The sequence below is a fragment of the Rhinichthys klamathensis genome, unplaced genomic scaffold (genome assembly GCF_029890125.1).
Source record: "Rhinichthys klamathensis goyatoka isolate OS25496 unplaced genomic scaffold, OSU_Roscu_1.1 h1tg000311l_1, whole genome shotgun sequence".
NCBI classification, from domain to species: Eukaryota; Metazoa; Chordata; class Actinopteri; order Cypriniformes; family Leuciscidae; genus Rhinichthys; species Rhinichthys klamathensis.
The window spans coordinates 2,752,871-2,777,955 of NW_026606829.1; the positions used below are offsets into that span (position 1 = coordinate 2,752,871).

At 37.7% G+C, this 25,085-nt stretch overlaps 1 protein-coding gene across 1 annotated transcript in view; it reads left to right on the forward strand.

Annotated features, from left to right (window-relative positions):
- Window positions 1-21,935, forward strand: part of rpa1 (replication protein A1) — a 55,060-nt gene extending 33,125 nt beyond the window's left edge. Inside the window, exons 13-17 of the mRNA XM_056271075.1 lie at window positions 5,265-5,394; window positions 14,635-14,811; window positions 15,412-15,519; window positions 15,831-15,917; window positions 21,270-21,935. Coding sequence (XP_056127050.1) covers window positions 5,265-5,394; window positions 14,635-14,811; window positions 15,412-15,519; window positions 15,831-15,917; window positions 21,270-21,374 — 607 coding nt within the window. The 3' untranslated portion in view covers window positions 21,375-21,935. The remainder of the gene's footprint in view (window positions 1-5,264; window positions 5,395-14,634; window positions 14,812-15,411; window positions 15,520-15,830; window positions 15,918-21,269) is intronic.
- The last annotated feature ends 3,150 nt before the right edge of the window (window positions 21,936-25,085 follow it).

Sequence of the window (25,085 nt, forward strand, 5' to 3'; positions counted from 1 at the left end):
TAACACATTTCACTCTAAATGACGTGTCCATCTTTGATCTGTTCAGCTGTAGGCCCAGTGGGATTTACCCTTGAAGTCTGGTCCTCGTGGAGTTGAACATGTTGGGGCACTCAGATGTTGCCTGCCATTTTAAAGTCAATCCAATTAATCACATTGATTGAGGATCCTTCGTTCTCACGCTCCGGAGCTCAGTGTAGTGCCGTCGCTGTGCTGCTTTACTGTCAGAATTTCTGCCATTGTGTAATTTGACACTCAAGACAATGCGTTTCATTTCTTCGAAAGTTATAGTGCAGGAATTTAAGGAATATGTAGTTTAATGCATGTTCCTGCCTACTTCTGTGATTTTTATTTAATGTTAAAAATCCATTAATGATCAAATGTCTGTTGAGACACATGGTTTTGTTTACACACATGTGTAAATATGGTTTTGAGTAAATAAATGTCAGTTTTGTGTAATTCTCTTTTGGTCACTCCCCGATATATCAAGACATTTTAAATTTGCGGTTTCCGAGCCTGGGAAAGTCATAGTCATTTCTATAGTAAATATATATATTTCTTTTTATGCTCAGCTCTAAAATATTTAATTGGCAAACAATTGCTCTTTGTCATCGGTAATGACAGAAAAATGCTTGGAACTTCATTGGTCAAATGGTGTCTGTCTTAATATGCACATTGCACCTGGACCCAGTTCTTATATCGGTAATTGGGGAAAACCCATGTTGGTCATTACTGCTTGCCTCGGTTGGTTTTAGTCTAGCAGTCAGTTTACACATTTGGTCAAAGCTTCCATAAGCATATAAACTAACCCTTAATGCTGCTAGGTAATGGATATCTCAGCATTATGATGCAAACATTATTTTGTCCAATAGATGGCGTCAGAGATTAGAAACACTCTCAATCTGCTGCTCCTGCTGAGTGGACTTCACACTCCACCATCGGTCATGCCTCCCGTCACTCTCACCCTGTTCATTATCATTCTTTCTCGTTCACTGATGCACTCTTACTCATAGGTTGCCAATTACTCTGACTGGCTCATTTTCGACAGTCTTCTCAGAGTCAGTGAAACCTCTCCTGCCTCCACCCCACCTGTCAGAGCCTTCAAACCAGCATGCGGAATAAAGCAACGCACACTAGGGCTGTAACGATACACCAAACCCATGATTCGATTCGTATCACGATTTTTGACCCACGATTCGATTCGTATCGTGATTCTATCACGGGGGCGGGGCTTGAGGGGGCGGGGCTTGTGGTGGAAAAAAGAGATTTTGAGAGAAGAAAAAAAATACCGGTATTTTTATTAAATAACATTAGGAAAACCTGTATAATCTAAACACCAAAGAACAATAATAACTATGCAAATTATTATACTATACTAAATCCCCCCTTAGATGATTCTCATGGGGGGGATTTTTTTTGTTTGAGGGGGAGAAAGGGGGGGCATTTTTTCCAAACAAAATTATTACATTTATCTTGCCTAAATGTTTGCGCTCATTGCATTTTTACAATGGGGTAATAGCCTATTGTTGTTAAGAATTTACACATCACAAGGAAGCTTGATTTAAATTGTTTAATTAAATTGAAAAAAGTAGCACAAATAAATACAATAGAATAAAGATACAAATAAAGACAATTAAAGAGAAAAGTTTTTGAATAGGTCTAACACTAGTATTCATATACAGATACTGAATAAAGTAATCAAATGTAAAATAACACTGGGTAGTATTTTAGTCCTGAATAAATTAAATACATAGGCTATTAATCCTGATTCCTTTAACTTAAAGCCATCTTTTGTTGTTTTGACAACAAAATTAATGACAGACACATATGGCTGCCGTCACTTTAAGAGCTAGTGCACGGATCCTGTGTTCATTATACTGGCATGCGTTTTATGCTTATTAAAGACAAAACCGACTATATTTAGAGTATAGCCTACTCACAAAGACCGAAATTGACAATTTTGCGTGTTAAAGCAATATAATCTGCGAAAAATAGTTACTGGCAAGCTGTTTTTGAGGCGGATTTTCTATGAATGTGCGCATAGAAAATAATCTCAGAGAGCGCGCGAGCACTGATTAGTTTAAAATCGCTTGAATGTTTAAACTGGTAAGACTTAAAAAGACTTCAGTCACGATGCACTGCTGGCCCGATTGTGCAAGTGAATATTCCGTCATGTCCCGACCTTACAGTCTATGGTCCCGACTCCAAAACGCGAGTGTGTATGATCGCCGCAGCGCTTGATGCCTGCCTTGCACAACACATTATGAGAAGAGAAGACGCGGCACCGCTGAACACTCACGCTGTTTGTGAAATTGCGTCTGGAAGATAGTTGTTAAAAGAATGATTTGATTTTATTATCTGTGTGGATTACGATTGCGGGAATTTCCCGCATTATAAATGGGAGACCTGCGGGAATGATTAGAATTATGCACCCGCATTCCCGTGCCGAAATTCGAGCCCTGGTTCTGGACAGGAAGGATAATTCTGGGAGTTGGAAGGGGTGTGATCGCGATTCTGCCTTCTCACATCGCGATACAGGATCGTGGACCTGAGTATCGCGATTTCGATTTTATATCGCGTATCGTTACAGCCCTAACGCACACCCAGGAGTCTGTCTGTGCTTGGACCTGCCGTACCTACATTAGATATCTCCATCAAACTCAATGTGAGATATTAAGCGAGGGTCATGAGTCTCAGTGACTCCGTTTTGTTTAAAGGAATTTTGGGTGGTGTCCGCTTGGCTCACTTGTCATGACCAAAGTTCTCCCTGGGGAACGCTATTGTACTGTACAATAAGCTTTAAGAGAACGTTGGCTGCCGTGCTGTTTCCAGGTCAAAGGAATTTTTAACCCCAAAATGAAAACGTTATCGTTTACTCACCCCCATGTTGTTCCAACCCAGTGTTGTTTTCTTCTGTGAAACACAAAAGGAGATCTTGGGCAGAATGTTTATTCTTTTCCATACAGCAGAAGAGGATTTATACTGCAAAGCTCCATGAAAGCAGTCCATACGTCTGGTGTGTTTATATTCTCTTCTGAAGCCTTTGTGTGAGAATCAAACTGAAACGCAAGTAGTTTGTTTTACTGGTATCTTATTTAAAAATCTAAAACGTCACTAATGTTCAATTGAAATTATGGCTTTGGATTGTAATGTCAGGTTTGTCTCCATTGAAGAAAAACAAAATGGTCTCATGCAGAGGTGTCATGCCCATTCCGACGAGGGGGCACACGCCCCCTTCAGATTTTTGAGCCTCATGGATTTGAATGCAGCTTCCAAAAGACAAATAATACTATTTTTACATTCGATAATTAACTCTTTGAAGCATACAATCGCACTGCTGTGCTTCACATTATCAATTACTAAGTTCAAATCTGCTTTCATGCTTTGGCTGAGCCAGAGGCGGACACGCTCAAGTCTCGTTATATATCACAACTGTTCAGTGTTTTCAACCATGTAATGTTTATTTTTTTGTTTTCGACATTTAAATACAGATAACTAGCAAAAAGCATGTATAGTTTGTAAAATATTCACTGATATCCAATATACACATTGGAAACTTTACTTTAAACTTAATATTGCAGGTAGTACAAAATTAATAGTACCCCAAAGTGTTCGAATTTCGTAGTAGATAATTCATGCAAAATGAATTTTTGCATGAATAATTTGCCTTGTGGTGTCAGTGCTTATGCTTTAAATTAGTTTGTTTCTATAAGCTACAAAATACATGTAAGACTGAATCGATGCAGGATTTATAGTCCTAATATTCTTAATATTCTGGAATAGCGACAGTAAATGCATCAATAGGCCTAATGTATGTTCTCGCTTTGATAATTCAAAAGTATAATCGGATATTATTACAATGAAAGCTAAAGTAAAGTTTTATTCTAAAGAATAACCCTTTTTTTATTTGGGTTTTTCCCCCACATGAGTGTTGCCCCCTCCAAAATACTATGTGCATAATGCCCCTGGTCCCTTTTATGACATGCATTGTATATTTGGTTTTGATCAGTACGTTAATTATCTACTTCTTTTAGGTGAAGGACCTAGTTAAACCAAGACCTTATTAATGGCAGACCCTGATAGATTCATGCGTATTATTATTTTTTTGCCTCTTACTATTCCAGTCACAAGTATTTCATGTCCTCTGACATGTGACACTCCGTTCAGTGCTCAATCTCGCTGCTTTCCTCTTGTTGTCTGCTCAGTTCAGACACGCTGCACTGAGCGCCAGCCTGTCACTCCACTGCTCTAAAGCACATGCCATTTCCAATTTGCTCCTCTGGTGTTCATTCTGCCTTCCTCGATGGCACTGCCCGTCATCCATACATTCGAGCTCAGTCAGCCAATTACCACACACCATCAGGTCTTGTCTATGTGAAAAGCGTTTGTTTTATTCTGCTGTATTGTTTATTTTTATGAATCACAATTAGTTTGTCTTTATTCCAGCATAGTATCACTTTTCTCACTGTATGAATACACTTGACAACAGGCCTGACTTTTCTGAATATCTGCTATTCATTGAATCGTGCTGGAAATGGTGGGGACAAAAAAAATATTTTTAATCATAAGTAGGTTGATCCTTTTTGTAACGCACGACTAGCGCTATATTTAAGGGAATTATTTGGGGAATTTCGCAAGTGTGGTGATATAACAAAGAAGCTGAAAGCATAGGTGAGAGACTGCGCTTTACAATTAAGCCCATTTTTCAGTTGGAAAAAATACGCAGCCCATTCATCCAGGGCCACACGCTTGTCTTTTAATGTGGATATTTTCAATTAGTCGTGCATCCCAGAACAAGCCCTTAACCCTTGTATTTACCGATCCACCCGTCCTACCCCTCTGGTACCCAGTCCTACGGTCTCTAGATTATAATGCTATATCGATTCCTCAGACACACGGCTTCATCCTGAGAGAGCTTTGTTTTTTGTTATTCTCTCTTTTCCTTCCCAGCCACTCTGGAGCGTCAGTGAAAATGGGTTTCTGATTTCACCATTCCAGCCCTGACCCCATGTCCCTGAACCATTCCTACACTTGATTCGTTTCACAAGTAGCCCCCAGCACCTCTGCATCCACCGCTGCTGTTGTTTGCTTGTATCTCCCTAGCTAGTCAATGCCTCTTTCAGTCTCTGTAGATCTAGTTAAGATATCAGCTACTTATCTGCCTGAACAGACGAGGTATTGCCTTGTATGTAGAGACGAACAGATGTCTGACTGATTTATTTTTCTGATGATTGACAGCATTAAAATCTATTTTTATTTTTAAACAGGTATGATAAGGAAGGACATGCTTTGGATGGACAGTCGATGACTGAATTGAGAGGACCTGGTGGTGGTGGAAACACGAACTGGAAGACCCTGGCGGAAGTCAAGAATGAGCACTTGGGCCATGGAGACAAAGTATGTTGCCCAAACATTTAGTTGACTCTCAAAGAGATTTATTTTGTCGTCTGTGTAGAGACTACATTAGAATACATTTCCAAAAAATTACTTCATTATATTTTTTATTTATTTATTTATCTACATAACTTTGATTATATATTTTATTTATTTAAAATGTATATTTAATTATATATATATTTTTTTAATAATTTTAAAGCGGCTCATTCTGAAATCATCAGATTTCTATTGTCAGAAACCCCAAACACATGGTTGCACACATTTATACATAACCAAAGCTTACTATAAAATGTATTAAAGGTCATTATGTACATTTACTGTAACATAACAAACTTTTATACGTGCACTACTGGTCAGAAGTTTGGAATAATTAAGATTTTTTTATGTTAAAGGACAATTCCGGCGCAAAATGAACCTAGGGGTTAATAACAAATGGGTACCGAGTCGACCGTTCTCTGGGATGTGGTTTCATGATAATCGAATGTACCCAGTTTTAGCTCGAACCACAGATTAGCTTATAACGCTAGTATATAGGGCATAGAGTAAGTAAAAATAAAAATCGCTAGTTAATACCACTAACAAGGCTCAAAATAGCCCCACGTTAACACGGTAGCATAATGAGGGTCCCAAATATTGAAAGCAATATTTTTGTGGAATTTTAAATTGTAACAATTTCCCAGTATTCCTTTTTTTTTTTTTTTGACCCTTTGCAAAGTTTCGCCCTTTTTTAGTTACTGTTGCCACACATGTTCTCACGGCGTGAAAAATACGTTCCAGAGCAAAGAGGACACTGACAACGCGTCGACAGACTAGACAGAGCAGGTCACTTTTATGAAACAGTATCTGCTTTTAAATTTTCCTCTAATTTCCTAAGAAATTCAGACAATAAATGCCATTTAATGGCTCTTTAATGTGTCGTGACAGATCACTGTAGCGCTTCAGTTCAAGCGGCACTTGAACAATCATCTCTTCCTACTTGCTATAACACGAAATTAACCTAAATAAACATCAGAAGATACACGTATGTTTCAACTGCACTGCATTTTTCGAGTTCACTGACGTTAATCTACTAACTCTCCTGTCTGGTTATAATTGGTCAGATCACCTGTCAATCAATCTCCCGCGATGGTTGAATTGTCGATTATTTCACTGATTAATCAGTAGGCTGATCGATTATTCAGCTTTTGCAGTTAGTTAAAATATTGAGTATATCCATTCTAATTAATAAATAACACAAAGCAGTAACTTCAGCTTTTGAAAATGTCTTTTTAATGAACTTCGAGCCAGCTGAACAGACCAATCTCCTTCTGGTCATCAAAATGCCAACTGCTTTGCTTAGAACTGAAACAGAAAGAAAGGGGCATTTACTTCAGGACACATAGAAGGCTAAAATAGTTATCTACAAACAATTATTGTATGCAATTACATAGTGCTGCCGCGATTAGTCGACATAATCGACCATGCAAATTAGTCGACGCCAATTTTTTTTTAGTCGACGTGTCGTTTTACTATTGACCGCATATTTATTTTTGGTCTCCCGTCTCAAACGGCTCACTGTAATTCACCTCCACACACCAGTCTGTGTGCGCCCTGCTGGTTAATCTGCCATCCTCTTCCTTCCCCCTCCCCCGCCTTCACTGCTTTGATATGAAAAATTGCGGAGGCAGGTGACGGTGCTTTCACACTGGGCTCGTTTGCTGCGGTCTGAGCACGATTGTTCCCGGTGCCCCCGCAGCATTGGTCTGGTTTCACACTCAACTTAATTCTACCGAACCCTTGTGTGTTTGCGTGCATCTTACGCCATCGCAAACGTGAACGCCGCATGATAGAAAACAGAACGCGGGTCAATATATATATATTTTTTATTATTCTGTGCTATTATGCGCAGCTGAGTGAACAACACAGGTGCGTGTGTCGCATAAGGTGGCCTTCTGCTGCTTGCAAACGGACTCTTTTGAGGAGAGACTTTTCCAAATTTGTTGCCCTTATTCCACGCGCTAAGCGCGAATACACTGCAGACTCGCTCTCGCTCGTTTCCAAGGTAAATAATCAACACTATCATCCCTTACATGTGTTTTATTTAATTAAATACATAATCAGCTAAAACGCGCACCCGAGTCCGTGTTGCTTTCACATTCACGCGAACCGCGGCACGTGCCCGGCATGCACGCAAGTGTAAACGCAAGCTGCATAGCTGCGTGCCTGCCTGCTTTCAGCACGATTCATTATAAGGCAGAGCTAAGCGTAGTAGGCTAGTCCACTCTTTCAATTCAATTCCAATTTATTTGTATTGCGCTTTTCACAATACATATTGTTTCAAAGCAGCTTTACCTAAAATGCATGCATTGCATCTACTTTAGCCTACAATTCAGAGTGATGTTATCAGTTATGCATTCAGAAATGTACATATAAAAATGTATGTATTAATTTAAGGCAGAACAAAGAGCTAATTTAAGTAATGAATACATGCATGTTTGTTAATAGAGGATTAGATTAGGACTACAAAGGACTACGATATTCGTCTACAAAGCCCCCTTAACAATCTAGCACCGCAATACCTAACTGATCTCTTGGTACCACATACCCCATCTAGAAACCTGAGATCCAGTGACCATGGCCTTCTAACTGTCCCTAAAGTGAAATTAAAAAAACGTGGTGACCGTTCCTTTGCCGCCGCTGGACTGAGGCTGTGGAACAGCCTTCCTCTGTCGATTAGGCATGCTCCATCTATCTCCACTTTTAAAACTCAGCTTAAGACTTATTTATTCTCTTTGGCTTTTAACACTATATAGCTACCTTTTGTTTGAAAATGAATTTTTATTGATTACCTATTTTTGTTTGTATTTATAAATGCTAGGTCTGTGTGTCTTTTAATCTTTGTAAAGCACTTTGGTCAACCTTGGTTGTGTCGTAAATGTGCTCTATAAATAAATTATTGATTGATTGACTGACTGACTAATATGGTATAGCCTAATGGAAATGCAGATACTTATGCTTAGATTGTTAATACATAATGTTTTTCAACAGATGATATTTTATATTTTGGACCTTCAGTTGAGTTCAAAATAAAATGGACTTTTTTTAATTTTTTAATTTCTAATTTAATTTTTTTAAATTAGTCGTTTAGATTAGTCGACTAATCGAAAAATTAGTCGAAAGATTAGTCGTTAGAAAATTAGTCGTTAGTGGCAGCACTACAATTACATTTATTATACAATTATTTTTTACAATACAAAATAAATATTTTTGCACACAAAATGAGACAACAGGCAGAGAGACATTCACCATTTATGTAACTGTATAGGTAAGAAGATATAAGAATAATGCATCATTCAAACAGTTATTGTAAGTCATGAATATGGAACAAAATAATGCAAAGTTATGACATTTTATTTTTGGATAAACTATTCATTTTGTAATTCACAACATTTCCTCTCTTATAATACCTTATTTTGTCACAATATTCAAAACAGTGCTGAGCTAGATCAAGCCTTAATGTATCAGGGCTGGGTGCCTGGGTATACACATTTTACGATTCGATTTCGATTCACTAGCTTAATTCAATTCTGATTTCCATTCGATAAGTATATATCAGTTACAGTACATGACACATTTTTTAACTAATGCTGTAAACTATACTGGGAGCCCCAGTTGGTACATTACTATAATAATAACGGTTCAAATTAACTGATTTGTATAGGCTACATACATTTAAATGACACAAGGAAGTTTTAATAATAATAACGTTATTAACTTTTTAACGACGTAGTATATGCAAAACTGCACAGATGTAAAAACACCTGCAATAGTTTCACTTTGTAATGTCATTATTTCATATAACAGTAAGAGAATAATAATACAGAACTTAACTTTTAATTTAACTAAACAAAAATATTTAAACATTTCAGTGATGCTTTGGATGAACAATAAATAAATAAATAAATATATATATATATATATATATATATATATATATATATATATATATATAAACTGCTTTTGACAGCGCCTCACGTCACGAGCTCAGCTTCTTGTTCGTCTTCTCAACGGAACACGCAAAGCAGCGGAGTTGTTTGCGCGTTTACAATCGCAGCTTGTGATTCGGTCCGCTGATGAGGTGCTTTTCTATAGCGAGCAACTTCTGTTGGGCTTGTTCCAACATTGACAAGTCAACGCTCTGAAGAAGAACGATTCAGTGTAATTGCCGTTCGATGCTGCTTTATTAAGTGGAGCGCTAACCACTATTCACGCACTTGAACGCCATTGCAACGGCAGTTTTTTCTTTTCTCTTCTGCTGATCTCCCGCGCGGGTGCAAAATGGGCATATAAAAACAATTTTTTTTGGTGCCAAAAGCAGAAAATTAAATAGTTGAGACATAAATATGAGCCTATTTAGGAATCCCTCTAAAGTGTCTTGTAGAGCATCACCTTAATTGTCTGTTCATCTGATTAGTTGGTAATCAGTCAGTCCTGCGTGGTGCATGTTCTAAAACAAAAGACACAGGGATGCAGTCATTTAGTTACACTGTTACTTTTTTCTTTGCTCATTAATCACACATTGTAATGCCCTTCCCATCTTCACAAGGTGTGTGCTTAAGCATTACTCACATTCAGCGCTGGAGATAAAGAATGGAGATTAGCAGGACTCCATTTACTGAGCCTAATAATTAAGAGATTATACTAGATAAGCTGCATAATAAGTCTGACCTTGTCTGCTGCCTATTTCAATTTTTTTTTCTGGCATGTATGTGGGAGTGCGGTTGTCACAATACCAACGTTGTGGATGAGACCAGTAACAGAGAAATTTCACAATTGTAAATGCCAATTTGAATATCGCAGCAAAATAATTTTAGTTTAGAAATAATTTAACTTATTTTTCTAAATTAAATGATTAAACAAATTAATATTTATTTATTTAGTTTTATTTACCTAACTTGGTCTTGTTTGGTTGGAGAGAGTTTATTATTGTAATGTTAATATCTATGACTTTTTTTTTTAAGAGATGGCGATTGCCATATTGACTCCATTGTTTCAATCAGATGAGAGAGTGAAAAATGGGAGTACTGTGTTCTCATCATTGTAAATCTCTGATGTATGCTTTCTGTACTGTGAACAAGTATTTGATTTAGCACAGAGACACTGGATGTTTTTTAAGTCTATACTTGCTTAAATACCTGGCTGTGATAGACCACAGCCTATCACATGAGGTGCGTTAACCTCATAAAAGTTTCTTCTCTGAGATAAGAACCTCTCATGTTTTCACCCTGATCTAATCCTTTTTGCTCTGTTGGGACATAAGGTCAGGTCGCTAAAAGCTCACAGCCAGTTCTTTGTAATTAACTACATTCCTCGAAAAAAGTTTGTCCTAGTTTTCTGTCCCATGCTGCCATAATGGAACTCCTTGTCAAAGTTATTTGAAAAGAATTTTAAAATTGATTTCCAGGCCTGGAGAAGTCATGGTTATTTCGCATTCATTTTTTAAATATTTCATATATCAGCAAGGAATTGCACTTTGAGAAATATTTATGAAGATATTATCCTTTTCGTTCTTATCCAGTATCAAAAATCAGGAAAAATCGTGGAAATAAAATGTTTAAAGGGTATGGAAATCAAATTGGGAATTTAAAGCTAGTCCGTAACTTTTAAATAAACAGAACTGCATGCATCTTGCGGAGAAACATTGTAGCCGGAGTTACTTCTCTGTTTATATCTATGACGAGTCATGCAGGTACTGGGCTACTCCGCTGTGGTACTACCTTACCAGTCTAAAATAGCCTGAATATAAACACTTAATATAGGTGTACAGTTGTGACTCAGGATAAGACAAAAATGGATTCATGATGTACTACCTTATATAAATTTTGTACATTTTGAACTCAAAAAAAGGTATGGACTGCTGCTTTAAAACAGGTTCTTATTGAAAATAGTGCAGTTTTTAAAAGAAATATAGGAAACAAGAGGTTTTCATGATGTTTGATTCAGTTAATGGTACATATGCATTTTTCCTTCTATGCTGATTGATGAAACAACTTTGCTCTGACTTCACAAACAGCAACTCTATCTTGTATAAAATAAGTTAATTTGTCAGCCACATTGACAGAAAACTAGAAATAGTGTTCTTCTCTGCACCGTCTGTGAGGACCCATTCACTTACCAATCAAATGTGACAATAATTACATAGGAATTTACTGGATTAGTTATTGTATTTCAGAGATGCAGAAATGTTTAGAGGTATTTTTTGTCACTAAGTGACATGACAGTAATTTATGATGATATTTCACTTATTGAATTTCAAGCCTATTTTTCTCTATGCTTTCTGCCTTTGTCGTTCACATTTCCTGATAGGCTTTTTATTTATTTGAAGTGACATGGAATATCAATTCTAGCCCTTTGAGAAGTTAATTGGGGTTAAATTCTCAAAGCGAAACAACTGGGTGGTCAGCTTTAAACCTGTTAGAAGAGAAATCAATTACAGTCAGTAGTAACACATTTTTGCCATTTGTTGTTGCTTTTGTTATCCCATTTCCTTAGAAAATATGGGGTTAAGACTTTGCCAGAGGCTCTGTATAGATTATGGTCTAAAGAGAGATGATAAATCCACTGCGAGCTTAATTCTCAGTCCGCCATGGAAAGGCAGAGTGCCCTTTTTTTTTGCATTTCATTAAAGAGTCCGTTTTACTGCAGAAATATGAATCAAGACCTGGGTTTCTGAGCAACGTTTTTTTCGTCATTGCAGGGTTTTTTATCTTAATGCTCTCATCAGCACCGTTGTCACCAGGGTAAACATGGGTGCTGTGTGTGTAGGAAAATTGATTTAATGTGTTTCTCCAGAGCCTTGTGACGAGCAGAGTCATGCTCAGATCCAGCCGCTGACCCCTTTTTCACCTTGTAATCCGCAGTCTCCTGTTTCTGTCCTCCATCTTTTTTTCTTAATGTGCGATGTGTAGAAAATAGTAAGGTGCCCTTAGCTGATTCTTTAAGACTTTGTTTCACCTCCTTTCTCTTCTCATCCTCCATTTACTGTGCTAGATGAGGTACTTTCTAGGGCTGTACTCAACCAAAGAAAATCTTCGTCGACTGAAGTCCTGAAATTTTCGACTGAAAATCGACTAAAAATGACGTTAGAAAAAAAAAAAACGTTAAATGAATTAGCTGCGCACAGTGCGCAGTACTTGGTAGCCTTGTTGAACACCTAAATGAATTATAAATAAACATAAAAAACTAGTAGGCTATTTGCAGTATATTAAATCGTTTTTGACCGAATTATTTTGCACTGAAATAAGTCTGACACACGAGTCTGTCGGCTCTGACAGCGTTGCATAATGTGCACCTGCGCAATATCATAGCCTATGATTTCTGAAAATAGTACTATGTTGTCAACTAGTGATATCACAAGAACTGTTGAGGAATATTCAACATAATTTAGACAATTATTTATGTCATATGTTATAATAATAAGTTATAACTGTCAGACACTATCATTTCAGCCGCTCTGTGCATGTCCTCGCACCGAGCGGGCTTTAGGAGCTCAGCTTCGCGGCTGAGACACAAATAGACTATTAACTTAAAGCTTTTACTCTTAATAAACACAAAAGGCACGTCCACTTTAATAAAAAAAGAATATTTATTAAACAAACCAGATCAAGAGCAGAAACGAAATAAAGTGCATAACTGAAAAATAAAGCATCTTAGGCTCAAAACTAACACAAGCACAGCGCAATTGCGCATTAGGCTCCAAAAAAAAAAAAAAAAAAGTTAGGTTATCACACTAAAACATTGAAATATGCAAATTCTGATATGTTCATATAGCCTACTCAAAACAGACAGGGCAAGCTAACGCAGACAAGTGAGCTTACCATTTTTAGATGATATGTCATGTTTGTCATCGAGCTGTGGAAAACTGTTGCTTGCAAACTTTGCATTCGACCTTTTTCCCGTTATCAATTTTAACAAAATGCTGCCACACTGTCAATTTCTTTGTTGTTGACATGTTAGAAGAGGACTGACTATTAAACGCTCTCACAATTAAATAAATAATATACAGTATCAAACCTTCTATAGCCTACTTATCGTTCTTTCTTGGGTTGGGCTAATCCAAAAAAGGTGAATACAAGGGGGGTGTTCTGAAGACAGACGGTTACCTGTGAAACACGGATACTCTGACACCCCCATTAGCAGTTAGTGCTTTCCACTTGATGAAATGAGCGTGCCTCAGCGCGGCAAAACTGATGAAATGAACGCGGCAAAAAATCGACCAATCAGAATTTTGGTCGAACCAGAACGTATCGACCAATTAATCGACTGGAAAAGGCTACAGAATAGGGCCAAAAATGGCGATTTTATTTTTGGTGTACAAATTTTCTAATCTTTTTACCCGTTAAGCTATCAGTTGGGGGTTATGTTTAGGACCAAATGTTGGTTTGTAGTTGTTGATAAACAAATTTCCCAGATATTAAAGGGAGCATTATTTGAATTTTTTTTTCTTACAATGACTAAATGTTTAAAAAGATTTCAAATCGTCTCATGCAAAACTCTTATGGTGTTATTTTTTTAGATGATAGTTTATTTGGCTCATCTAATAGTTGTCACAACAAAAACATGGTGTGCCTCTAAGGCTTTCAGAAAAGTCATTGGGACACCAAAGTGTACCGTATTCGGTGAAAGTGGCAACTGCACAAAATAATTCCTAGTATTGCTGTCTCCATTTTCATCTCCAGCCCCAATGGCTTTGAACTTCCTGTACTCCTATTGTCTCTTCTGCATACATTTAGCGCAGAGCCTTTGACCTCCCCTCCAGGTGCTCTACGGCTGCTCTTTTCTTTCTGACTCCAGTCCTGTTCAGAAGCCCTTTTTATGTTTATGCATTATGCTCTGCTTTGCATATCCCACTTTTAAAAGTCTATATATCAATGTAACTATAGGGTTTTTATATGGCTTTCTACTTGACCCATTTTGCAACTAGGTGTTTTTTTTTTTTTACTCTATATATTATGTTATGCAAGTCCTGCATAGATCACTAAAACTTTTAAGATTTTATACATTACCAGTCAAACGTTTAGACACACCCTCTCTGTCTTTACTATTCGTTATGTGCAAAATAGTAATAAATTGCTACTGTGTTTAATAGAATTGGCTTTAAACATTAGTACTGTAATAGAAACAGTACTAATGTCTCCTTTTATGCTTCTATAAAAAAAAATCCTATAAACTTAAATTGTGATGTCTTCTGTCTTTTCCCAGGCTGATTATTTCTCTTGCATCGCCACCATAGTCTACATCCGAAAAGAGAACTGCATGTATCAGGCCTGTCCCAGTAAAGACTGCAACAAGAAGGTGGTGGACCAGCAGAATGGCATGTACCGCTGTGAGAAATGTGACAAAGAGTTCCCAGACTTCAAATATCGCCTCATGCTCTCGGTAAGGGACTTGTCCTTGGCTCTTTTGCCCCTTCTGAAATAATACATTGAGCTCCTCCAGTTAGTATTCTCTGGTTGTCCTATAAAATAAATATCTCTGCCATCCTCTTTATGCTCTCTGAAAATAGTAATTTCTGAAATGAATGGTAGCAGAGTTTGTTGCTGTTTTCCGGCTCTAAATGCATCGCTCATTTGAGGCCACTTTGTTTCTGTTTTGCTGTTAATCAGCTCAGTGTTTTGTTAATTGCTCCTTTTTGTATTTAAAGCTGCATCTTGAATTCTGGGACAGGGCAGGAATGGGCAAATAAATCCTTACTGCTGGTCTGCAGCCAAAAATGTTTTAAAAATAGACGTTTAATGTTATTAACTCCATTTAGGCTTCCAGAGATGTTGAAAAGTCATTTTTTGTTGTTGTTTTTGTCTCTTCTACAAAGCACATCACTGTCTTTAACGCTAGAGGCTCTGATGTTAAGGGCCTGTCTCACTTTTCTGAATCTCACTGCCAAATCTACTGATTTTTTGTTGGATGCGACTTCTAATGAATTAGGTGTGAATTCATTCTTTTGTGCTTTTTATTAATTGTCCCCTCATTCTCTGTCAGGCCAACGTCGCTGATTTTGGAGACAACCAATGGGTGACTTGCTTTCAGGACAGTGCTGAGACCCTTCTGGGCCAAAACTCAAGTTATCTTGGCCAACTCAAGGACTCGGTGAGTTTCTTCTTCCTGTCTTTTTTTCGTTCCCATGTTTTCCATCCTGATGGTACATAAAAGTGTGGCCTTGAGGATTGGCCTCGAGACACTCTGAAGAGCAGCACATTGTGTATCAATTTGGAGTTCTTTTTGTGGTGCGTTTAGGATCTAGGCATTCAAGCCCAAGGATTTTTAACGAGATCTTACTCCGAGAGGTTGATTCAATCTCTCATGGAGTGGTCCTATATTAAGAGACAAAAATTGTTATTTTAAAATGTTTTGTTTATAAGCCTCTTGTAATATTGTCTTGTCTTGCCTTGCTTTTACAGAACGAAGCTGCATTTGACGAGGTCTTTCAGCATGCAAACTTCAATACTTTTGTCTTCCGGAACCGAGTGAAGCTGGAGACCTACAATGTAAGTTTAGCTGATAAAAACATCTCAGGGGCCTTCAGCATGTGGTCTATATAGGTACAGCTGGGTGTTGGCCAATTACAGTTTGACCTAATACTAATATTTTAAGGAAAAAAATAACCAAAAAAGTTGTCTCGTTTCATTGTCCCTCAAACTTTAAAATGTATTAAGTAAAAGTAAATATAACTATTTCAATATAAAGTCATCATTGTATATAGAAAAGATGTATTCAGTGACAGTAGTACCATACTTTCATAATGTTTTAGAAAATATTTAAATTAAGTCTAGTTTTTTAAGAAAAACTTTCTATTCAGAGAATCCTGCAAAAACAGTGATAATGAGAATTGTTTGTATTACACTAAATCTGCATACTAAAATGATTTCTGAAGTTTAAAAATTGTAATATTTGACAAAATACTACTACATTTCTAATCAAATGAATGCCTTGGTGAGCATAAGAGACTTCTTTTAAAACTTTTGAAAAGTAATGCACATAAATATATGCATGTTATTTAGGGATGCACAATATATCGGCCATCATATGGGTATTGGTCAATATATGTTCATTTTTAATATTAACAACCCTATAAGAAAATTAGGACGATATATTAAACCTGATAAATAATGGATTTTTTTCTTCAGCTGATTCACTTCACTTCTGTTCTGGTTTTGAATTGCTTAAAATATTATTGGAATCACTCTGTGCAATTAAGTGCAAAAGTTAAGTGCAACATCTGCAGCACAAGTCTGCCATATAAGTTACATACATTTTATATATATATATCTCTATATCTGATCTTATATAGGATGCGTTTGGTAAGGTTAGTTCATGTGGTAGTAAAGCATGACCATCTTTAGCGAATGCAGCTTAAACATCACAACGTAAATTATTTGGGTTTAGTTTGCATACAGTGGGTTGTTACGGGAAGAGCGCATCCACATCGAGAATTACACATTCTGACTAGCATGTAACTTAAGATTTTATGTTTGTTTTATAAATATCTGATGCGTTTTGAGTTAATTAACCCGCTAACAGCACTTCAGTACTTCAGCGCAGCTCAAACAGCAATGCTGTCATTTAAAACGGTTATATTAATTTTAGATTTAGTTTCTTTTTCAAAAAATATTGATGCATTAACTAACTTTTTTTTCATATTATTTTCATCAACAATATGGTTTAATTAAAATAATGTCGTCATTGTCCGTGCGTAGGCTATTCCATTTTATTTATCCATGGCAAATGCATTTTTATTCTTCATGCGTGTTTTCCAATCACATGTTTGCATTATTTAGGCATTATTTAATTTTTTTTGTAAGGCAATAGATTATTAAAAAACAATTGTCCAACGCAGTGTAAAATTATTTTTAAGCTAAGGAATCTTACACTGGTTCAAACAAGGCAACTGTATTGTTCAGTTTGAATATATCGGATATCGGCTTTCAAATATAAAGAATTTGTGGTATCGGCCAAAATGTTCATATTGGTGCTGACCTAATGTTAGAAGCTAGATGTAAAATGCAACACATTTTATGCACACTGTAACAAACTGCTCCATCTCTCTTCACCAATGGGGTCCTTGGCCTGAAATTTTTTGAAAACCCATGCTGTATCTCTTTCTATTTTCATTGTTACTTTTCAAGACAAAATATTTGCTAAAATTGCATAGTGATCAGGGTGGAAGGAATCTTTTTTTGAAGTTCAACAAAACGTGTATCACAATGTTTTTTGCACCTTTCATGTGATTGAGATTTATGGAAATTGACACAGCATCTCTGCCACCCTGTCCATCACAGCGTTGCTGATGAAAATTGCTCTGTGCCTTGTTCTTTCTCCGCATGACGTGCTACATGAGATCGGCGTAAGAACTCCATTGACAGATTAGCTGTGAATATTAAGGATGTTTGTATCGTTTCTGTGAACCTGAAGCCAAAACCCCCACCTACTTCATTTGCCTTCCTCAAACACACCTGGTCACAAAACCCAATGCAAAGAACATCTCAGGGCTATTTTCTTTTCCATCACCTTTTTTTCCTTCTGATAATCTTGAGTTGATTTTCATGTTACTTCTCAAATTTCAAATCAACTTAATTTTAACATTCCATATTAGCTACATATAATGTATAGCCTTAAATTGGCTAGCTTATTTCTTTAATCGAGTTGGACATATAGCGAAACTGCAGTCGGTCTTTGTGTAATGCGATTTATTATTCTGCAGGGAAATTAGTATGCGTCTGAAATGCTGTATCAGTATCCAAATTTCCAGCCATCAGATTGCTGGAGATCGTAAAATTGCATGTTCAGGTAATAAAATCAGAATACAAGGCCAATCAGCACTCGTGAAAGTCACCTTTAACTTGGGTGTATAAAAAAATATGGATTTTATCCGATTTAGGATTTTCTCCAGATACAGACATGAGTTTGTTTGGAGTATTAAAAACCTGGAAAATTAGTGGAAATTATTAATCAATATGAATTTGCCCTGGGCGATAAAACGATAATTATCGCGATATCATTTTTTCTCGATAAAACGATGATTTCAAGAGTTCGATAAATGTTCGATTAATGTTTATGCGCCAAAAGCGGAACGAAGCTCATTTGAAATGCGCGCCACACGACCATTTATCCGCTCTGCTCAAAGTCCAAAGCGCAGCGCGAGCTCACTAGTAGAGCCCTGCACGGGCCTCAAATCTAGGCCCTAGCCCGGCCCTGCCCCGAGACGCTCAGGCCCTAGCCCGGCCCGTGTCCGACAGCTCATCAGAATGATCAGCCCGAGTCCGACCCGAGCCCGTAAAAAAAAAAAAAAAAAAAAAAAGATAAACAGCCTGACCTATGTTGCAGTCAGTAAACCAACCAGATATATTTTGTTTTCAATGGCAAAGTATTTACCGGTAGGTTTATTTTCATTTCTTTATAAAGTTAATTAAGAAAAAACAAAAAACAAAATTTATGACGACCAAGCAGCCGACAGCGAGTTAAACATGTTTGATCCATTGATTGATTTATAGCCTCTCAAATCAACACTTTACTTGGCTACAATAAAATCCATAGATATAAAACAACTTAAGCATATCACACAGACAGTTAACGTTAGTTTAAACGTTTATTGTCATTTTTGAAAAGCTGAGGCAAACTGCTCTGCTGCTCAGTCGCAACAGCGCTCGCAAACTAAATGAATTTATAATATAGGCTACAATACAGAGAATGCAATCTAAACAAATCAAATAAATTACATTAAAAACAAACATGCAGGTTATCTTACCTCAAAAATCAAGTCTTCACTACAGAACATGGCCATTTCCAATAGTTTCCAACAGACTCATGAAAATAAAGTCCAATCAAACAAAAAACAACCTCCTCCTAACATGGCTAAGAACAGTCTCAGAGCATCGTGAAGAAAAAGCACAGCATCCACAGTGGAAGGTTTTAATCCAGTCGTACTTTTTCCAGCTGCGCTGAAGTCACGCTCGCTACCATAGCGGGACACTAGAACGAGCCGGTCGCGCGAATCTCAGATCGCGCCGCCGGGAAACCTGTGTGTGTGTGTGTGTGTGTGCGTGAGCGTGAGCATGAGCAGACTGTCATGTGTCAGTCTTATGTCAGTGTGATAGGTTATAAAACGTCTTTCTATGTTTGCTTTTCAATCGTCATCTTCTCATGTTTTATTTTAATTAATGTCTAAAATAGGCTATAAAAAAGATAAGCCTAAAACAGGCCCGAGGCCCGGCCCGCGTGTGAACTATGACGTGAAAATTGGCCCGAAGCCCGGCCCTAGGAGCATAAATAAGTCGGGGCCCGTCGGGCTCGGGCTGAAATGCAGGCCTCTACTCACTAGAGCAGATGCGTTTACTCGGATCGGTCTCGGTTACGAGATCCAGTGAGAAGCGCTTGAATTCAGCGAAGAACACAAATGTCGCGAGGCCCTTGCAAATACCCAGCTCTAATATGGTTGGTTGGGTTTCATGTAATCAAGGACTCAAGAAGGAAGTTTAAATCTACAAATGACTACATCAAGATTGCTAAAATACAGGTAGTGGATTGTCTTTTTGCCCATCATCTGCATTCAGCAATAAAGCTTGTGCAAACCCTAGTTCTGCAGTGCCAAAAAAAAAAAGAATCTTTTAAATGCTTCTTATTCAGGTTCATGTCATTTGATTTATTTTTGTATCCTATGGTTTTTAATAAAAATAACTTTATTAAAGCTTATTAATGTATGGCAGATTTGCTTTTAGTCTGCCCTTTCTGTCTCTAAGCCAATATCACATTTAAAGATGTTTAATGCCTGCAGTTGTGGCTAAATGGGTTTTTAGGTTAAACAAATGATGGTAAGAATTTCCACAGGGGTTATTAGAAGATGCTCATCATTTTTACAAAAAAAAAGTGTATTATATTTACAGGTAAATCTCAGCTTTTTCTACTTGCTTCATAAATCATATTCAAACTGAAAACATTTGTTCCCTTGAGAGAGCTTACAACTAGGGATATCCCGAGCCAATCTCAAGGATTGGTATCGGGGCGATTTAAGCATTTATTTAACTGAGCCGTTTCGGCTATCTTAAGCCAAATCATTTATTTTACGCCAGCTGTCGTGCAGCCATTGGCTGACAGACTGGCATTCTGGCAATGCGAGCTTCATGCTTTCTAACCTTAAATCCACTTTCTTTTCAATTAGCAATTTTGCTTATTGTTCAAATAAATTACAAGAAGTTTATATCAGTAGTCTCATATTATTCACAATCGGGATCGGGACTCTGTATTTGCAGATACTCAATATTAGAGATGCCCGATATATTGGCCACCATATATCGGTATCGGCCGATATATGTTAATTTTTAATGTTATTGTTATCGGCCCGATAAGAAAATTTGGCCTATTAAAGCTGATAAATAATGGGTTATTTTCTTCAGCTGAGATGCTTCAGATGCGCACTGTTCAACATGATGGTTTTAAATTGCTTGAAATATGATTGAAATTACTGCAAAAATTAAAATACAGTTCAGTGCAACATGTGCAGCGCAAGTCTGTCATATGAGAAGATTATAATTGTGTGTTTGGGACGTGGTTTTTAATGGTGAGACTTTTTTTTGTAATCAGGCTCAAAAATTATATAAAAATTAGGATTTAGATTTATCGGCCAATATATCGGTTATCGGCTTTCAAATATAAAGAATTATCTGTTGCTGGTCTCGGCCAAAATTTTCATATTCAATATGCCTACTCAATATTCAATGACTCGGATCGGATTGAGGGCACAAAAAACTCGATCAGGACATCCCTATTTACAACTACTCTTGAATGGGATTGAGTTGTAAAATTTGGGCACATGGATTGTAATCCCTTTTGTTTTGTCTTCATAGGATGAATCTCGCATTAAAGTGACAGTGGTGGATGCCAAGCCTGTGGACCACCGAGAATACAGCAAACGGCTGATCATCAACATAAGGAAGATGGCTGCACAGTAGAAGAACTGCTATAGTTACATAGAACAAATCCCACAGCCATTGTGTGGCTTCTTTTGAGTTTATTACAGTATCGTGTGTACTAATTTTTGTTCTTTTCTTTTCTGTTGCTGTTTTTCCCCATTTTGTATTTCTGCCATTTAATTTCACAAAAAAAAACTTTTTTCCCCCCATTTTTTAAAAATGCTGCAGGACCAGATTAGCTTGTGCAGTTGTTCACCAGAATTGACTGATTGAAAAGGCCCTGAAGTTTAAATGCTGATGCGGTTTGTGATAAAGTAGAGGCGGAATTGTAGGAGACAAATGGAAAAAGAAATGGACTTGGAGTTTGGAGAATCATAGATCGTGTACATTCAGAGGTCAGCTGCTGTGATCTTAGGTTGGCTAGAGGAAAGTACAACCCCTGTTTTTGTGTAAGAATGTCTGGACCAAGCCTGCAGAACCTTGATAAGCCTATTCATACTCGTGTGCTTACATTGCACACACTGTATTTATATAGAGATGCACTGTACGTCTGCTAATTCTGTTGTACAAGTAATAAAGCTGTTTGTGTTCTCGAGTCTATTTTTGTGGCTTTATTTTACGTTCTGAATTTTCTGCTTCATAAAATGGGTTGGGAGCTTAAATGTGCAGTCACATTTTGTGAATGTGTTTGTGAATTTTCAGGGTATCCACACTTGTGAATTTTGTGCACAGGCTAACTCTAACTGCGCTTTAATTATTTATTTAACCCCTTCTTAAAGGTGTATGAGACGGACTTTACAGCACAAACACTAAGTATTAACATAAACACCGTATTACATGCACCTTAAGTAGTGTGATACTTATTGATTAAAGAAGGCCAGCCATATATAAGAACCAAAAAGTTTAACTTAGTTAGAATCATAATACCCTATTTTCTGGATTGCAACACCCTGGCATCATGGTGATGAGTTAAATCTATACATTTTGGTGCATTTTTTTTTTTACCTTCAGTCACCACATTTCAAGTTTATGGTGTTTATGCAGACCTTGGAAGCTATAATGCTTCCTCCACACTGCTTTATAAAGTGTTGTCTTTTAAATTTGTCCGCCATTCACCTGTATTGTTGGAAGTTATGTTTAAAGATTGTGTGCATGGTGCATCTATTTAAGTCTGGTTTTCTGGACTTTCTGAGGGGAGCAGCAGTAAGACTTGTTTTTTCCTCCTATTACAGTATATCTGATGAATACAAAATCTCTTATTTGGAGACAAGACATCTCTAAAAAGGCCCCTTAAAACGGTTTCTGTCTGTCTATAGCTGTCTGATGATAACCTGCGCTGGTAAAATCCCCCAGCAGCAAACCACACAACATAAACATCGTTCTGGCACACTGTTAACATCAGAGGTACTTTGTTGTATCCTGCGTGAAGGCCAAACAGCCTGTTTTCCTTTTATTATTTTTTTCTTTCTTCGTCACCTCACCTTGGCACATCCTTCACCAGCCTGCTGTGATTTGTAGTTTTTAGTGGTATTATTCCTGTTCTTTAGGTCTAGTTGACAAATCTGTTTGTGAATACTAAGGCCTGCTCATATTAATTCCTGATATTCACGCGTAACAATCTGCGCGAGGAGAGAAGCGAGCGTCACGGCGACTTGCGCACTATTTAAAGACATTTGAGTAAAAACTGCATCCATAGCATCACTTAATGCTTCGTATCAATGCAACTTGGTTTTCATGAGGCATAGAGACATAATGAGTGATATGTATTTTGTTTAAGCCTCAGGGCAAGTCCAGGCTTGGGATGGAGGCGGGCGCATACGGTGCAAGTCTGCGCCTCTAAGTTTGCCCCTGGCTGTTAAGAACAGCATTGAAAAATGGCTTAATTTCTCTTTTTTTTATGTGATGTTGAACTCACTTTAGTCAATATGAATATTTCCATCTGAAGTCTGTATATTCCATTCAAATCCAATTACGTTGTACTGGCAAAGTGGTATTTGAGCTTGTGTTTCTTCACATTACAATTTAAGAATTAAATTCCCAGTTGCGTTTATATTCCTAAGGCTCACACAAACTGCTAACCCTTAAACGCTTACCTCGGGTCTTTAGTGACCCCGGATGTCATTCACTACCCCCCTCTCATTCATTTTTTTTTTTAAGTTCGACATCAACCTTATTAGTATTCCTCAATCAATTAATTATAAACAATATAACAAGAAAAAAATGACAAAATTCTAAAAGAATGCCCATTTTCCCATTCATTTTCTTTAAAAATCGTATAGGGTCGCTAACAATCCGAGATGTGTGACCGTGTAAAGATTTTTTTTCTGCACAATGATTGAATAAGTGCAATCCACCTTTATTCCACAAGGTGGCAATGTCATACAAAATGATGAAGAGACGTTTCATTCAGTTACCGCAGGCAGAAAACAAAAGAAGTATCATCAGCAAAACTTGAAATGGCTCAGCGATTTACTGCAGAGCAAGTATGAACACAATTGAATAATAGTGCCACTGTCACAACAGTGGATCTGGTGAAGATGTTGAAAAATAAGTTTTGAGAATATGTTTGAGATGAAGAATATGAGCCAGATGCTGAATGTAGGCCTACTTTGAAATAACCTCGATAACAGTGATGTTAAAACATCTGCTCAATCTGAACCCTTCCAAGCTCCAAAAGGTAACAAAATATGCTTTATTTTGTTCTTCTGTAATTGTTACTATAATATCAGAAGAGTTTTATATTATCGCAACAGGTAGAGATTCATCCATCAGTGTTAGATATAGATCCGGTTTGCTAAAGACCAGAATATGTAATAATAATTGGCGAAACATTCATGCATTAAGGGTTACTAGTGCAATGCCCGTGCAAAATCTGTTTTTGTGTTTTTATTAATTATTGGTTTGGTATGTTTGAGTTGCTGAATAGCCTAGGCTACTATTACACAGGAGCCTAAACTCTGAGAAAACGATAACGTTAAGCGCACCAGAATAAAATATAATATTCAGAATTAAACAGTGTAGCTGACTTACAGATTCAGTTAACATCCACAAATGAATAAGCACGACAATTCAGGGAGCGGCTACACAGTGAACTCCGAGAAAACGTTATGCTTGAGCAAACAGTTTGTGAATAGGCTTCTACAAATGATGGCTGTGAATAAAATATAATATTCAGATATTTTTAAACCACAACCCTCTAATGTCAGAATGTTTATTTTGGGGATTGGCCACTCAGTGTGCAGTGTGAGAGGGGGAGTGGCCACTCAGTGTGCAGTGTGAGAGGGGGAGTGGCCACTCAGTGTGCAGTGTGAGAGGGGGGTGGCCACTCAGTGTGCAGTGTGAGAGGGGGGTGGCCTCAGTGTGCAGTGTGAGAGGGGGGTGGCCTCAGTGTGCAGTGTGAGAGGGGGAGTGGCCACTCAGTGTGCAGTGTGAGAGGGGGAGTGGCCACTCAGTGTGCAGTGTGAGAGGGGGAGTGGCCACTCAGTGTGCAGTGTGAGAGGAGGAGTGGCCACTCAGTGTGCAGTGTGAAAGGGGGAGTGGCCACTCAGTGTGGAGTGTGAGAGGGGGGTGGCCACTCAGTGTGAGAGGGGGAGTGCCCACTCAGTGTGCAGTGTGAGAGGGGGGTGGCCACTCAGTGTGCAGTGTGAGAGGGGGGTGGCCACTCAGTGTGCAGTGTGAGAGGGGGGTGGCCACTCAGTGTGCAGTGTGAGAGGGGGAGTGGCCACTCAGTGTGCAGTGTGAGAGGGGGGT